The sequence below is a fragment of the Podarcis pityusensis genome (assembly GCF_964106645.2).
Source record: "Podarcis pityusensis genome assembly, chromosome: 8".
Taxonomy (NCBI): domain Eukaryota; kingdom Metazoa; phylum Chordata; class Lepidosauria; order Squamata; family Lacertidae; genus Podarcis; species Podarcis pityusensis.
The window spans coordinates 37,092,158-37,108,895 of record NC_138033.1 but is presented as its reverse complement, the minus strand read 5'-3'; the positions used below and the strand labels follow the sequence as shown (position 1 = coordinate 37,108,895).

The following is a 16,738-nucleotide window of genomic DNA, read 5'->3' as shown; positions in this document are numbered from 1 at the left end:
AGTTGGTATGGAAAGAATAGAAACTGATTGGTGAACTACTTGGCTTCATTTCAAATTGTTATGTGTTTGACTTGTGGGCAGAGTAAGCCCCCCCCCCCCCTTGAGCAATCAAGTCTTAGCCAGAAAAAGGCCTTCAGCCAGATAACTTCCTCTAGATCTTTTGGACTGCAACTCCCATCGGCCCCAGCAAGGAAACCTATTTAATACCAGTTCTGATGTGGGTTGTAGTCCAAAACAGTTGGAAAGGGCGCCAGGTTGGGGAAGGCTGGCATACTTGCTATCTGACAATTTACTGAAAAGGGTTGGACTTGGGACCTTTTGCATAGGAAGCATGGGCTCTCCATTGCTGAGCTGTGGCTGGTGTAACAGAAGACGCCTGCAGCACACAACCAAGATTGCTTCACAATTTGTCCACAAATGAAGCCCAAATTAGGAGACTGATTCTGTCATGTGCAAAATAAATGCAAAGGGAAACTTAGCAATTGGGGTTTTTTGGGAGTTGCGGAGTGGGTTGAAAACCAGAGTCAGTTGCATTGCCATCGTTTCCAAGCAACTAGAATTATTTCTAGTTTCCATTTCCTCTTTAAAAACAGGGAGCAAATTCTTGTCCATTGACACCTTGTTTCAGCTTCTACTCCTTTATATATAGCACAATCCTATCTAAGCAAGCCCCATTACCAGGAAAAGTTTCAGGAATGTGGCATTAATAATGCTACCTGTGTATAAGTGGCAGACCATTAGATGACATTTTGCACATTGTGGAATCTGCCCTAAGTTTAGTCATATGGCTTAGGACAGTAAAATGATCTGTAAATGTTTCCTCTTGAGGTTGAATTTCTGCCTTTATATCTTGAGGACTAGGCGATGATTGTGCTTTAAAATGGAAATTAAGTGGTGTGACTCCTGGTTTCCATCTGATTCTGTCTATTCCTGACATAGAGCATATATGAGTGCCTCATCTTTCTCTAATGTGGAAATTTTGCCTCCTTATTTGAGGGCACTTCCACTATTCAGGTGGGATTCAGTCGCATCCTGGCAAATATCAGGTTGTGGAAATAAAGCTGATTTGGAGCTTCTGCACAACAAATAAGGGACTTCTTGCTATAAGAAAAATGCGGAATGACACTTGTATTAACATCGTTGTCCAGCCTCCTTCAGACAAATCCACAGATGACCTGCATTGTCTAATGCCCCTGCAAATATGGAAGGCAGCTCAATAAACAGGTCATCTGTGACCCCAGCAGCATCCAGAGTTCATGTTCCTTATTTTATAGCATATGGGAGGGGAGCCTGGTGCTCTTTCCCGCTTTCCCTTTCAGCTCTATGTGCTTGCATGTGCTTCTGAAGGATCAGCCAAATTTTACTGGATCTGACATTTACCCAGACTGTGTGTGTGTGTGTGTGTGTGCGCGCGCACACACACTATGTTTGTTTGTTTAATAATTTTTATTGGAGTTTTCAATGCAAACAACACAATAAAAGCTATAAAGAATGAAATACAAATGCAGATTCAAAAGGCAAATAAAATCTGCACATAGAGGTTCCATATTTCATAGCAATTGATTGAAGTAGATGACTTCTCCACTCCATAAACAAAGAGGAACAAGGCTCAAACATCATAGTACTAATGTACATTGAAGTATAATAGGCAAATAAGCTTTATCTCTGTCTACCTCTTGATTTATCAGTGACACTCATAGTCACAAGTACTATATTAGTAACACCAATATTGATGGCCCTCCGTATGTGCACATGCTATTTGTCTCTCTGTGGGGAGGCTGATCCAGGTGAGGAGGGTGAAAAATGACGGGAGGGTGTGGGGTCAGTGGCACTTGCTCAAAAAGCCAAATGTGCCCACAGGCCTAAGAAGGTAGGAGATCCCGGATCTAGATGAAGAGGCCTGGTTAAATGAGCCTTTTGCCTCTGAATGGCTAGCCCTATGATCACCTAAGGATGCTTCACACATGATTGCTTGCTTTTATCCACATGTGGATGCACTGAAATACATGTGTCTGCACTGGTGTCACAGATGTACATATCATGCATGTGATAACTGGTATCGTATGCACCTCCTGCGATTGGCCTTTACCTCCCAGCCTTCATAATATAAGGTTTTTGTAACTTAAAGCATCATCACTTCGTCTCTCACACATGAAGCAGCTTTCATTTTAAACTTTTGTAAAATCTTAACAGTAAAATGACATGCAAAGCAATATCTTGGTTACCCTGAGTGTGTTCATAATAAGTTTCATAAGGCTGGCATTTGTTGCAAGAGTTACCTAACAGCTTAAAAAGAAAGACCTTTGGGTAGGTTTTACAGTTGCACCAAGACGTTTACCTCCTACTGGTCATTAGACAAAGGTAATTTTCTGATCTACACTGTTCTGTGAAACATAATTTATTACATTCGTTTCCCTCTTCTTCTTCTTCTAGGAAGCTTAAGGTGTACAATATAGTTCTCCCCTCCATTTGATCCTCTCAGCAACTCTGTGGAGTAGATTAGGGACTAAGAGTCAGTGACAGACCCAAGGTCACTCAGTGAGGTCCAGGACTCAGCAGAGCTTTGAACTCTAGCCTCCCAGGTAGTCCAGTGCTCATAACCACAATCTGGGAATGTGCAATCCCAGTCAAGGAAAATTTTGGGAACCACTGAACTGGCACAGTTTCCTTAAAAATAATGGAAGGAAATAATTTCTTTCTAATGGCTGGTTGATTTTTCCCATGCTCACCTATCCAGGGTACCTTTTATTTTAGCGGCCTGACTCGATTCCATTTCATTCAGAGCACTTGAAGAGCAGATAGTGGGCAGACTGGCCATTATTCCTCCTATTGTAGAGTTCCCTGCAAAGTGAACACGTCTGAGCATCAGATCAATTTTTGATCTCTCATGTGACTGTTCTAAAGAAACAGCCCACCCACCCAGTGCCCCACATTGTTTCCTAATGCCTGCTTAATGGTAGCTAGAAGGTTTGATTTCAGATGAGTTTCTTCATTTGTAAAATGGAAATATGGGTGATTTTATGTGCCTCAGTTTTGCTGAGAGTAAGGAACTGTGATTGGGGTGGAGTCTTGTGGAAATTTTTTGAATCATCATGAATTTTTTTGCTGCAATAAATTGGTAGCAATCTAATGTAACATATTATTCAGCTGACTTTTTATGTATGCCATATAACTTCTCTAGGTGCCAAAAGTAGTTAACAAAAATGCTTGATCAGGGACAAAACTCAATAAAGTGGACTTGGTGTTGCCTAAATGTTACACGTCAACAAAATCAATTATTTTTAGGGGTGGGTTACTGTATATATTTTAAGGCAGGGCAAGTCAAAAGTGTAATTTACCTTTATTTAGATCTAAAAAGGAAAAAAATACTGTAGGAAACTAGTAGCCCGTGATTCTGTGCCTTAAGAACACAAGAAGAGCCCTGGCAAGATCAGGCCAATGGTCCATCTTGTCCAGCATCCCGTTCTCACAGTGGCCACTGAGATGTTGGTGGGAAACTCTCAAGCACAAGAGCATTCTCCCCTCCTGAAGTTTCCAGCAAGCGGTGTTCAGAAGCATTACTGCCTCTGATTGTGTAGGCAGAGCATGTCCATCAGGTTTACTAGCCATTGGTAGCCTTGTAGTTGCCACTAGCTTGTTTTCTGCACGGGGTGAAGAGACTATAGCTATTTCCTGCAGACAAGCAGATGGGTGGTGAGTTGCAATGGATTTAATCAGGTAACTGTTTGGTACCTGTTGGAAGCTTGAGTGTCAATGTGTATCTGTCCATGTTGTGTGAATGCTTCATTCTGAGACACCTGTGGAGGCATTTCTCTCTTGCAAATTCTGGGGCCTTGTGTGCAATAATCTTGTTCATTGAAAGGTAGCAGGTGGGTCATGTTCTGCTTCCTGCCCATCCCGGTATTAAGATCACCTAGTTGCCTGGCTGGTTGCCCAGATTCTTGCAAAGGCTAGATGGAGCTTTGTCTGGTCTAGAAGGGATCTGTGCTCTTGGGCGAGGTGGGCATTCATGGGATCTCTTAATGCAGATTTGTTATGTTAAAGAGGCTTTGAGTATGCATTCTTCCTTTTCAACTGTCACAATGCATCGGTGCACCATGGGGATGATAGTAAAAATAGACTCTGCAAGGCTGAAATGAGCCCATCCCTGGAATTATTCTCAACTGCCTCCAGGGTGTGTGGTGTTTTTGGGGAACCAATAAAATGCTGCTGAATGTCATGCAAGAAGCTGGGCTGCTAGAGTGATATTAGTGGCTAGCTGAGCTAGAAACTTGCCTAGAAGCTGAAAAAGCTTTATAGGATGCCCTGCCTTCAAGCCACCTTCTGCGCCATTTGAGGCTTATATAGAGCAGTTGATACATTCTGGAATAATTGATAAATAAACCAAAACAGTTTAATCTTCAAACCACACTGAACTGCTATCCCTTCCGCTGACCCATTAGTGCCAGTATAGGGCTTTTGTTTTAAGTCAGCTGCCTTCCCTAACCTGGTGGCCACCAAATGTTCCACATCCCAGCCATGATGGGAATTGTAATCCAAAACATCTGGAGGCCACTAGGTTAGGGAAGGATAGTTTGAGTGATGTGCACCCTGCCTCTCAACCTGCTGGTATTTCACATAATTTGTTATATCACGTAAAGAAACCTCCAAAGCTGTTTGCAACAAGAATAAAACAATAAAATAAGTAAAAATGTAAAAACAGTTACTGTTGAAAAATAATTTAAATCCATGACAAGCTAAAAGTAGATTCAAGCACATGTTAACATTCTAAATATCTGAGTAGGCTTGTCTAAACAAAGAGTGGAGCCTGCCACTAAAAGATTGATTTCCTCTTATATTTCACCTATAGTTTACTTTTCTTAGCTGTGTGGGCATGCAGAATACACACACACCCTAGGCGTCTCGGAGGCCGTGTTTGATATTCTAGCCTTTCACTGCTTGCTTAAACTCATTGAAAAGCTAAGTCCCCATGGCCTGCCTTCAGGAAACAGCAACTGCTGAAATGACCTTACTCTTAATGGATGCTAGTCTACAGAGAAGGCTTTTGGAGCAGGGACTTCCCTGAGCAACCTTTGTGCAGAGAGTGTGTTATGTTCCCCTGTCCCCAAACCCCATTTGCTCAAAATCAAAAATTTGTTGTTTGTTGGGGCTTGTTTCTTTCCTATTTTGGACTTGCATTCAATGGTTCACCAGAGGTAGGCCAGCAAGATGGTGCTCTAGTTTTAGACAGAGACCATTTTCAATGTGCCTCTTCTATTTTTCAGCATAGCAAGGATGTCCTAACAAAACGAAATTAATTGCACTTCCCTTTTCCTACCATCTATCGCAGCCATTCTAGATGGCTGTCATGAACTTTTAGCTGCTGACAGATGTGGCCAGCTAAGCCGCCCTTGGGATTAGATACCACTGATTGTGGCTTCTTACATGGCATGCTTTTCTCTACTTTTTAACCCTCGTTCATCATCTGTGTTGCACTCCTCAGAACAGTTGCAACACTGAAAACGTCACTATTCCACTAGGCATATGTGGGCAATTCAGAATTCATCTTTCCACAGAGTTGATTGATGTCTGATTTTAATTACTATTGTTTTTATTGTTTCGTTTTATATATTATTGTAAACTGCTTGTTAAGATACAATTTTTATTGTAAATCACTTTGATATTTTTCTGTGAAATAGCAATATATTAATTTTTGACTATCACTTTAGACTGCAGGTGGAAATCACTTTTTTTTAAAAAATGCTCTGTGATATGTAAACATTTTAATGTAAAAGCTAGAAAAATATTACAGGTTCCTAAGCATCTGGCTCGAGCGTAAATTATTGCACTGGGTCAGACTTATGGTCAGTCAATCCTAGTCCTGTCAACTGATTAGCAGTAGCAGGCATGGCATTCTACCTTTTTAGATAGGGGTGGGCAGTAGGTAGATCTCTGGGTGTTTTGCTATAGGCTTTCTGACTCCCAATTGTTTAGCAGTAGCAACCACAAACCAATATTCCCCCACCTAAATCAGGCTGTTGACATAAATACGCCTAACCAGGATTAGACTGCTGTGTGGAGCAGCTGAACAAGTTCAGAAAAGGAATTCCTAAGTTCAGAGCGTGCTTATTTAATTCTAACAGTGTGCCCTTTTGCATGTGACTCTGGTTGATAGAACTTGGGCGTTTTAATAAACTAGTAGATCCAACTAGCCTGGCATCTGGCTGTGTGTGTGTGTGTGTGTGTGTATGTGTGTGTGTCCAAATGTCCAACATACAGCCTTATTCTAGCAACCTCTGCCACTGCTGCACACAACTCTGAAATAAGTTGTGAAGCTCCATTCATTTCAGTGCAAGCTCTGCAGAACTGAGATGGAGCTAAATAGTGGATTTTGAGCCCCATTAAAAGTGGCATGTGGGAGAAGGGACATGATCCACTGGGAAGCTGAAATAGGGCTTGTGAAAGAGGATGAACAGAAAGTTCTGTTCAGAGTGTGTGTCTAGGGGTGTGTGCCATTTGGAGTTTTTTAGCTTGGTGTGGCAGAATCTTTCACTTCTCCTAGGGTCGGTCTGTCTCTCTGTCTGTCTGTCTCTCTCTCTCTCTCTCTCTCTCTCTCTCTCTCTCTGTGTGTGTGTGTGTGTGTGTAGGAAATTCCTGCAGTGGGTTGTGGCCTGTATCCGAATGCACCGTAAAGGTGTTTCTTACTTTCCCTCAAACTGTGGCAACAAGGGTTCTGGTCAGATCAGGGGAGGCAAAATATACACAAGAACTTGGCCCAACTCTATGCTTCTGTGGACTCATGGCTGCTGCCTGCGTGACTCATCTCTTTCCACCTGAGTAGCTGCTCTGTATATTCTTGGATGCTGCATTGCAGGATGGGCGCTCAAGCAGAAGGTGCTCTGTCAAGGGAGGCTTCAGAAAACGTCCTGGAGGTTCTGCAAAGCCAGCTGTGGAAATAAAACTGGGGCACCCTCTCCCTACCTGTGTTCCTGAATGGCCAGTGTCTTGTTTCCAGCCTGCCCCACTGAGAGTCAACTTTGCATTTTCTTAATTAGCAATTCCTTCCCACCTCTGTATTGCAGCAATCCAAGGCTAGTGTTAGAATGTGGGTTGTAGCCATTGCCATTGGTGTTTTCCTGAGCTCTGGCTAGCTTTGAACACTGTAAATCTGCAAATGTGTGTACACACTGTGGGAAGGGATAGCTCTCTCATATTACTCTGAACTCTCTCCAGCCTTAGCCTATGATGCTGAACGGGCATGTTTGGGCTGGCTGGCTAGCTAAGCCCACATATTTTGGAGACAGTTGAGGATTAGATTATACAATTCCCAAATAGGATTAGTATGTAAATAAGCAGAAGGGATGAACTCTTCTTTCTCCATGAATTACCTTTGCCTTCAAAATAAAAACCCTACTATTCCACATGCTTCCTTCACAAATCATTATTTACTTTACTTTATTAATTTATATCGGCCCTTTTTCCCAGTGCAGGGCGCAAGGTAGCTCACAGCATAAATAATAAAAGATGCAGCTAAATAAATATTAAAAAATATTACACAAATATTTTACAATATTACACAAAACACAAAATAAATATTAAAAAGCCATTAAAACCATCGCCCTATTAAAAATATTCATGTGTGTTTCTCTGCTGCGATTAGCATTAGATGTGACTCTTCACCTGGGTGGGTGCATTGATAAAAATAATCTTTTGGGAGGGGCACACACTACAGTTGCAGCTCCAAAGTCCAGAGTTGGACAACACTTTTATTAGGAACAACCAAAGTGTCACGAAATAGTGGCAAGCTTTTGAGTTTTTCTGAACTCTTCTTTGGGGAAGATGTTACAGAAGCAGAAAGTGGAAAGAGTAGGAGAAATGAAAAGGTGCAAAAATTATGCTGGAACAAGCAGACTCTGTTGCAAAGTAGAGACTGCAGGCTGATGCCACACTTGATCTTACCCAGAAGCCCAAGAAGTGAGCTGAGGAAGTCTCTTGGTGCTCTTTGCCTTGAATGTTTATCATTCTCTTGTGAGGTGGGGTGTGTGAATACAAACAAGCAATGTTGGCTAATATCCAGTAAATCTTGTTTTTTAAAGTCACCCATGTGGTGGTGCAGTGTTTCTGAAAATGTTCACATAACATGATGGCTTGCTTTTAATTCTTTTGGCAGCTTGACCTTGAAGACTGACCATGGGGATATCTTGGTGGACTATTCAAAGAACTTGGTTACAGAGGAAGTGATGAAGATGCTGATAGAACTGGTAATTCACCTTGAACACGAATCCTATTTATTTAGAGCTTCTGGTTACAGAAATTCCAAAGCTGTTTACAGCAGTGAAGCTGATATAGTAATATAATGTATTGAGAAAAACAAAATCTCGTTATTGCCGTAACCGAGAACATTAAAACTGGGCACGCAAATAAATATGTTTTTAATAAACAGGAAAAGCATAGTGCAGCTGGTAGTCTGCCACTTTCAATGTATATGAAGCTTTACAGCACACCTGAAGCAAACCAAGCTCCAGCTTAATACAGAACAAAGTGGATTCTTGCCCACAAATGTTGGTCAGAAAAGTTTGGGGTTGGGAGCAAAGGGGTATTTCCAGTTTCATATAATGGCCTTGGTTTCATAAAGCCCAGGATCTCCCTGCATGCTTACGCAGAGCCCAGCTGCCCTGACAACAAATGCAGGGGGCAGCCGTCTTGTCCCTGCGCTTGAAAACTGCAGTCCAGTTGGACGGGGGGCTTCACCAAATGTTATACCAAAGCTAGTGCCCTCCAAATGCTTAGAATATCTGCTCCCATTAGCCCAGGCTTAACCAGTACTGATGGAAGGTGTAGTTCAAAAACATTTGGAGGGTTCCAGGTTGAAGGTGATTTGAAGCAACATGGGCAAGCTTCCAGGGGCCATGTGCTAGGGGTGGGCCGGGCCAGGGGTGGGGAGGAATGGCGGAGCAGCGAGTGATTTTACACTTGTATAGACTACTTTGTACACACATTCACACACCCCTTTCTAGCTTCCATTCAAGTAAGCCAGGAGGGCATCCACAGAGTTGGAAGGACACATTCCAGACTTGAACTGGGGGGTGGGAGGAGCTGGGCCAGTAAGTGGTGTGGCTGCCATAGAATTCAGGGGGCCTGGAGGGCCACATTTAGTCCTGGGGCTGAGGCTCCCCATTCCTGATTTAGAGGATCTTTTAGGAACAGGCAGAGAAAAATGACATTGTGTGTGTGTGTAAAAGGAAGCTACTGGCATACTGGAGGGGGTTAGTGAGGGAGGGGTCATCTCTTATGTGACTGGTGGATTTGGAAAGCTGATAGTCATATTTACTAAAAGGTCAACTTTTACTTTCAGGCAAAATCAAGGGGCATTGAGAAAGCAAGGGAGCAAATGTTCACTGGAGAAAAGATCAACTTCACTGAGGTATACCTACTTTTTATTTTTGTCTGTGGGTTCCTGCTCAGTAACAGGGAGGAGGTGTTTCCAGCACACAAAGCAGGGCTTCAAGCAGCTGTATAGGGTTTCTGGAAAATAGTGTGTGTGTGTGTGTGTGTGTGTGTGTGTGTGAGAGAGAGAGAGAGAGAGAGAGAGAGAGAGAGAGTGTGTATCAGAGTCAGAGAGTGTGTGCTGGGGTTTTTGTGGTGGTGGGGGTATAAAGGCAATGATCTGGCCACCATCCTCTAGATATTTTGCTATGTAGTCCAATGATTAAATATTAGACTGGTTTTCAGTTGCCAGATTCATGAATAAATTGTATAGTTTTTCCAATATATCTAGTTTGTTTTTGTGTTAAAGGTTTTTTTTTAACTTCACATGAAGCTAAATGTGTGAATAGTCTCATTCTGTCAAAAAGTGTATTGCATTTCTATGGGGACATGCCTCTTCTATGATCTTGAACTGGCTTCATATCTTCTCTCCCCCTTTCTGGACTAATAGTAGCCTTATAGTTGTTACAGATCAAGCTGACCTGATGTGAACAGGATGTGAAATGAACCAGGAAGTCCCCTATGGACCTCTGTCTTTGCTGTTTGACCTTGGAGAAACCTCCTTTCTGACAGTCCCACCATCACCTCCATGTGGATCTAAAATCCACAATATAATGCAGAGCTTGATAGAGGGATTGCTATCAGCAATTCCTGAATCAGCTCTGTATTGTATTAGTTATAATATAATAACCCATAACATGAAGCATGTTGCATACTGGACACTATTATTCTCAACACACATTCTGTGCCACTGCAAAGCAGAAATGCCCCCAAGTTTTATGTTGGAATTTTATGATTGCTTCACATTAAATGTTAAGGAACTTCTCTGAGATGTGTCAAGTGTGAAAAAGCCACTTCCTCTTCATGGCAACTGAAGCTCCCCTTCTGTGGTTTTGGTGTTCATTATTTTGGTGCGCAGAGCTATCTGAAGGATGGCCTCTGCTGTGTACCAAGACTACCAGATGCCCCTTCGCATGTCCATTTGCCTTGTGACACGCAGAATGCAAAAATTAAGGGGCATGCTGCCATTTTCCTCAGTGGCACCCAAGTAGTGCGTGTCATCGGGTGGAAAGAAAGGAGTGTTTTGTTTGTTGCTTTTTGCAACACTGCTGGCTGTTTCTGCTTTTGTTGCTCTTCTGGAGCTGTTGCTGCAACAGAAAATTCCTGTGTTGGTAAATTGTGGCGATGTGTATGTGGTTAATAGATTTCTTTTTCATGTATTTGTAAGCTGCTGCAGGGACTTCTGTGGTTGGGGATGCTGTATGCACATAACAAGTAAATCCTGCACCATCCACACACAGGGAACAGTGCAGGGGGGCTACCCACAGGACTTGAGTGTAACTTGGTCCTCTGTGCCACTACTCTGCCAGAGTGCTTTCCAGCATCACTCTTCCTGTCTTGCCTGCCCCCAGGTGGCAGAATAAATTCCTTCCCTAGGCTGGCCCTTAAGAGCATCAGAAGAGCCTGCAGCTGGATCAGGCCAGTGGTTCATCTAGCCCAGCATCCTGTGGCTGGACCATCTAGCCAAATAACCTTGATTTCTTGTGTGTCCCTTTCTGTGGGTAGAGGGCTGCCATCACTTCCTCCCTCTCTGTCTGCTGTTGTTGAACATCAGATTGTTATAAATAAGTCTGTCATTACTGTTTAGTAATAATCCCCAGCTGTACGGCCTACCTGTGTTAGGGCAAGTTACCCATCTCATCTCACTAATTGAACATACATTCAAAGAAGCGGGTCTTGTATTCTAAAACACATACTTCCCAGACTCTCTAGATTCTTTGAAAAACAATACAAATAAAGAATTGTAGGAAGTAAACATGAAAGTCTCTCTGTCATAATTTTTGACCTTAACAATAATTTCTACAGCCTGTTTCTTGCTCCCGTCATTCGCCAAATTGGTTCTTGGCTGTTTAAAAATGTCTGTTTCCCTCACCCCCACTTCTGCCTAGTGAAGCCTTTTTGGAAACCCCAAACTACACTCTAGTCTGTGGCATCTGACCCAGTTTTGGTTGTTACTGTTTATTTTAGTTTTTATACACGTGCACGCGCGCGCACACACACACAATATTTTAAAAAGATCATTTATATCACCTGTATATTATTTGCATGTTTTACAGTACTTGATTTTTCATTATTTTACAATTTTCAACTCCTTACTGTGAAACCGCTTTGAGAGATATAAAACAAGTGAATGCACAAGATGTTTGAGTGGCTGAGTGAAGGACAGGAGGGTCTTCTTGGTTCCAAAGGCAATCAGCAACTAGTGGTCCCATTTCCTTCTCCTTCCTGGCTGCTGCAATCTAAATTCCTCTGGTCCTCTTGGCCCAAGCACCTTTTGGTTTAGAAAAGAGACTCAGTGCCCAATATCCTTTGCCTGGGCAGCTTATAAGTGCCACTGAACAGTACTTGTGAAGTTTCTATAAATTGCAGGAGGGGAGAGTGTTCTTGTGCTTGGCTCTTGTTTGTGGGTTTCCCATAATGAGCATCTGGTTGGCCACTCTGAGAACAGGATGCTGGACTAGATGGGCCACTGGCCTGATCCAGTAGCCAGACTCTTATGGTCATTGCAGAGTTCCCATTCACTGTGGTCTACTGGAAGAAGCGGTTCCTAGTGGATTGTCTCCCAAACTACAGAAGAAAACCAGCAGAAAGAGAACAGAAAATAGTTTGTTTTGCTCCTTCAGATCAGTACCAATCAGTTCTGCTGAGATTCTCGGTTTTGGTAAGTAATTGTTGCTTGTCACTATCCATAACTGTCTTGTCCTCTCTTCTCATTTTAGAACCGAGCTGTGCTCCATATTGCTTTGCGGAATCGCTCAAATACTCCAATATTAGTTGACGGCAAAGATGTGGTCCCAGAAGTGAACAAAGTTTTGGAGAAAATGAAGAATTTCTGTCAGGTATCAAAGTATTTGTTGGTTGTGCTCTGTGGATAAGGCAGGTATAATGTCGGCTGTCATGTGGACTAGTAGTCCCTCAGCTGTTTACATATTTTTGTTGGAACAAATCAATGTTTTTTGTATAGTAAAAATACTGTCTTCTATATAACGTATATATAGTTATATATACTATATAACAGTGCTCTTCACTCTTGGTTCCCCAGCTGTTTTTGGATCCTGACTCCCATGATCCCTGATCATTGGATGGCCTGTGGGAATGGTGGGAGCTGTAGTAATGTCCTAAATAGCCCAGTTCTCTCTCTCTGCAAAATATTCCTTGCTGTAGACTTTTTGGCATGCTCTGTAGGGTTGAGAGAACAACTTTTTAAATATAGATTCTAGTAATGTAGCAACCCTTCGTCATATATACACAAAACTCCATAGACTTAAATAATAAAGGTTGTATGAGATCACAGTCCATATAACTGGGCTTCGTATTCAGGAATGTGATCAGCGTTCCTGATCATCTGTTCCCCTCCAGATGTTTTGGACTGCAACTCCCATGAACCCCAGCCAACACTGCTTTGTAGTCCAAAACATCTGAAGGGGACCAAGGTTGGAAAATGCCACTTTAACTAGAATTGGATGCTCTGCTATTTTTTATTTATTACAGTTACTTATATGCTGCCTTCTAGGGTACAATTCCTTCCAAGGCAGAAAACAAGTAGTATTAAATTTATTTTTTTAACTTTAAACAAATAATATTAACTTATTAAAAAGTCACCCAGCTCCTTCCCACAGGGCAGTTGGTAGATGGCCTGGTAACTGGGAGAGGAATAACCCAGCTGACGCAGGTCGCAAGAGGGTCTTCACCTGTTCCCCTCTTTCCTGGAATCCTCCCCACTAAACTAAGCAAGTGGTCCACCAAGCAATTGAAATCTAACACCCAGTTCTTCACCATGTGTCCACACAGTAACCCTGTGTGGTAGGTTAGGCTGAGAGGCAACGATTGTCCCATCTTCATGGCTGAGCGGGGATTTAGTCTCCCAGGTCCTAGTCCTACATTCTAACCACTGGAATTACTGGAAAGCACTGTATAAAGGCCATCTTTGTACTTGCAGAAAGTTCGCAGCGGTGACTGGAAAGGCTACACAGGAAAAGCCATCACTGATGTGGTCAACGTTGGCATTGGCGGATCAGATTTGGTGAGCTGTTCTGCTTTGTGACTTCTCCTTGCAAAGGAAGCATTTGGTCTAAATGTTTAGCTGCTCTGACAGCCTTTTCTCTTTAGGGCCCCCTCATGGTAACAGAAGCCCTCAAGCCATATTCCAAGGGCGGTCCTCGTGTTTGGTTTGTCTCCAACATCGACGGTACCCACATGGCCAAAACCTTGGCTGAGCTGAACCCCGAGACTACACTCTTCATCATTGCATCCAAGGTACGTCCCAAGTCCTTTAATCCATCAGCAGCTCATGCTAAGTGGAGGATTAAATATGCAAAGGTGACCTCTCTAGACCAGGCTTAGCCCAGGCTGCCCTAGCATCATATGGCCTGGGGTTGATGTTAATTATTGTTAAATTGTGGGCACCAGGTTGGGAAGGCTGCTGCACATTGCCTTTGCTCATGCCAGTTTTGGTGACTAGGCAGGGAAGCAGGTGGCCCTTGGTTTATTGAAGTATTTGTTAGCCAGTAGCTTTAGTTAAGCCTGCTGGCTTTGGGCTTAGCTGAACTAGGAGAAAAATACGATAGATGATGCACTGACTTTTCAGACGCTTGGCTTTTTATGCAAGCTGTACTTTGCTAGGGTGCCTCAGTATTTTGTCTGAGAAACCATAGAGTTGGAAGGGACCCAAAGGGTCATCCAGTCCAACCCCCTGCAATGCAAGAAAAGGCAGGCAAGAGTTTAGGAAGCTTAAGTGGGAAGAGAACTTCAACCTATAGGCTTTGTTTTGTGAATTGGAACTCCCCAGTTCCTCTGAATTTTGTTGTATGTTTATGCAATGGTTTATGTTTAATTTTTTTTTTTTGATGCATTTAATATTGTATTGTGGGTTTTAAGTATTTATGCACACTACCCTGAAATTGGCTTTTGGGTAAAAGTGTGGTATAAGAATTATTGAAAAAGAAAGAAATCCAGGTTTCCTGCCTGAATGCTGTTGAGAAGACTAGCATCTCATGGCTCTCATTTGCCTGGATGCCTTTAGACAATTGGTTAGGTTTGGAAAGGGATGAATAGCATTTTTTAAAAAAGCTTGCTTTATAAACTAGTCTTTTGTTATATAATGAAAGAATTTTTTGGAGATGGATGGGAGAGGAGGAGGACGTGATGTTGGTCCTTAAAGCTACATTTTAATGGTTGAATAAACTCCAATAGAGCAGGGTGATATTGACGGAACTGCATGACTGGCCATGTCAACGTGTTTCATAAAGAGGGAAATATTTTTTTTGCTGATGAGCAAATTGGGACTGTCTGGAAAATCAAGGGGAACAAAGGGCCCCATGTTTAGATCCACAGCAGATCAGTCAGAGCAATTATTGGCTTGAGTGATTTCAAATCTTCCTGCAAGTTTAAAATTAGCAATCATAAGAAGGGCCCCATCAATCTGAATGTTCTCCAGTGCATGCCCTCATTGTAATGAATGGGGCTTGCACAGGTCGTTGTCCTGATGGCTATTACTCAAAGTGTGTGAGAGTTCTAAATGACTTTTAAATTCTCAAAAGGTAGTCGTTAGGATTGTGTGTGCTGTGATTTTGAGGGGAAAGTGCAGATCTGATGGAATTCAGCTTCTTGAGAACAATAAGTAAAAAAGGCAAAAAAGTGCACAAGATGGTTTGTGTTGGTACTAGCAAGCTATGTAGCTGGCATTGCTTGGGAATTTGAAGAAACCAAAAAATGGGTGGAGTTTTTAAAGGTTCTGTCTGCCATCTTGTTTCAAAATGGCACCCAATTGGATCCAAACGTAAGATGAAAACCCACTTCTCAATCACAGGAATCGTCATGCTAGATTTGATCTTTATCTGAATGTGGATGGGCGGACAAAAAAGTTTTCAAAATACAGATCTAGAAATAATAATAATACTGTAGGTAAAGATAATACAAATAATTATATTTTATAAAGCAGTATGTAAGAACTAGAAACTGCTAAAATGTGTGAGCCAAGGCAGCTCTAGTTGTGCTGATGGGAGCACCTTGGAATTTGCCTGTAGTTTCCTCATTGTGCTTTCTGTTCCTTAAAAGTTGCCTAAGTGGCTTGTCTAAGTCTTTAACTGTTTTCCCCCTCTTCTCTTGGTGCACAGACTTTTACCACCCAAGAAACTATTACCAATGCCGAAACAGCCAAAGAGTGGTTCCTAAATGCTGCTAAAGATGTAAGTGAAAGTTCCTTGGTTATGTGCTCAGTTGTGTAAATAAATTAATCTGTAAAGTGGCAAATGACTAATGTAGATATAAAGGTAGCCCAGAAAGAGACGGGAGTCAGCTTCAGTAAACATTTCCTGCCTTGTCCCATGGAAGCAAATTTCTACTTAGGGTTAGCAAGCCTTCTCCATCTCTAAAACATTTTTGGTGCAAGAGCGTTGGATGCCGTTTCTGCTGTCTTAATTCCTGCTAGGAACTGCTACATGCTTTCGCCCAGGTGGTCACAGAACTGTAGCTGGAATCCTCTACAAAAGTTCCAGCTGAAACTGCAAACTGGGAGCCAGTCTTCAGAATGTGTTTGTCCACCCTCGTTGGCATTTAGCTATGGTCCTCTGCACCTATACTAACCACAGTTACCTCCACAGCCATGGTTTGCAAATGCATCTCAAACCATTGCCTCGTAGTCTGGTTTATGAGGGAGCCAGGTGACTGTTGGTGGACATGACTGAATGTGGGGAAGGAATGGAGGGCAGGCAGTTTCCTGTGTCATGAGAAGGGAGCACATGCCCCTCAGGCAGACTCCAGGCCTGCAAATGTTGTTGCAGGGAGAGCCTGCGTTCCATCTGCGCAGGCCTGAGGTGTCTTGGCAGACTCCTCCCTAGGAACGTTTTGGAGCCAGTTGGGCTGCAAAGAAACATGAGAGTAAAGGCAAGCTAGCGAGTGCCCCTTTGATATTTGGCAACTCCTTTGCAGCCTGAAACCAGGTTGTACTTGAGACAGGACTTGGCCTTTTCAAAGGCAGATGCCTGAACTATGAATAGGTTCCCTGAAGTGGAGCCCTGCGTTCTCCAGCAACTTCTAAAAAGATGTGCTTCTTCTTCGCTATAACTATCTTTATCCTGATGGAGGGGCAGAGTTGCCTGTTTAATGGAGTCTAAAAAAGACACACTGCAGACACTGAACTGCAGATGAAGCTGGGGTTGAGAGGTTGTTAATTGCTGCATGGTATGGGGCAGTTAAACAGCCTTTTCATACT

General features: G+C 42.6%; 1 protein-coding gene across 1 annotated transcript in view; it reads left to right on the top strand.

Moving 5' to 3' along the window:
- Nucleotides 1–16,738, top strand: part of GPI (glucose-6-phosphate isomerase) — a 31,590-nt gene that overhangs the window by 1,355 nt on the left and 13,497 nt on the right. Inside the window, exons 2-7 of the mRNA XM_081017029.1 lie at nt 8,150–8,240; nt 9,335–9,403; nt 12,246–12,365; nt 13,466–13,549; nt 13,636–13,782; nt 15,642–15,713. Coding sequence (XP_080873155.1) covers nt 8,150–8,240; nt 9,335–9,403; nt 12,246–12,365; nt 13,466–13,549; nt 13,636–13,782; nt 15,642–15,713 — 583 coding nt within the window. The remainder of the gene's footprint in view (nt 1–8,149; nt 8,241–9,334; nt 9,404–12,245; nt 12,366–13,465; nt 13,550–13,635; nt 13,783–15,641; nt 15,714–16,738) is intronic.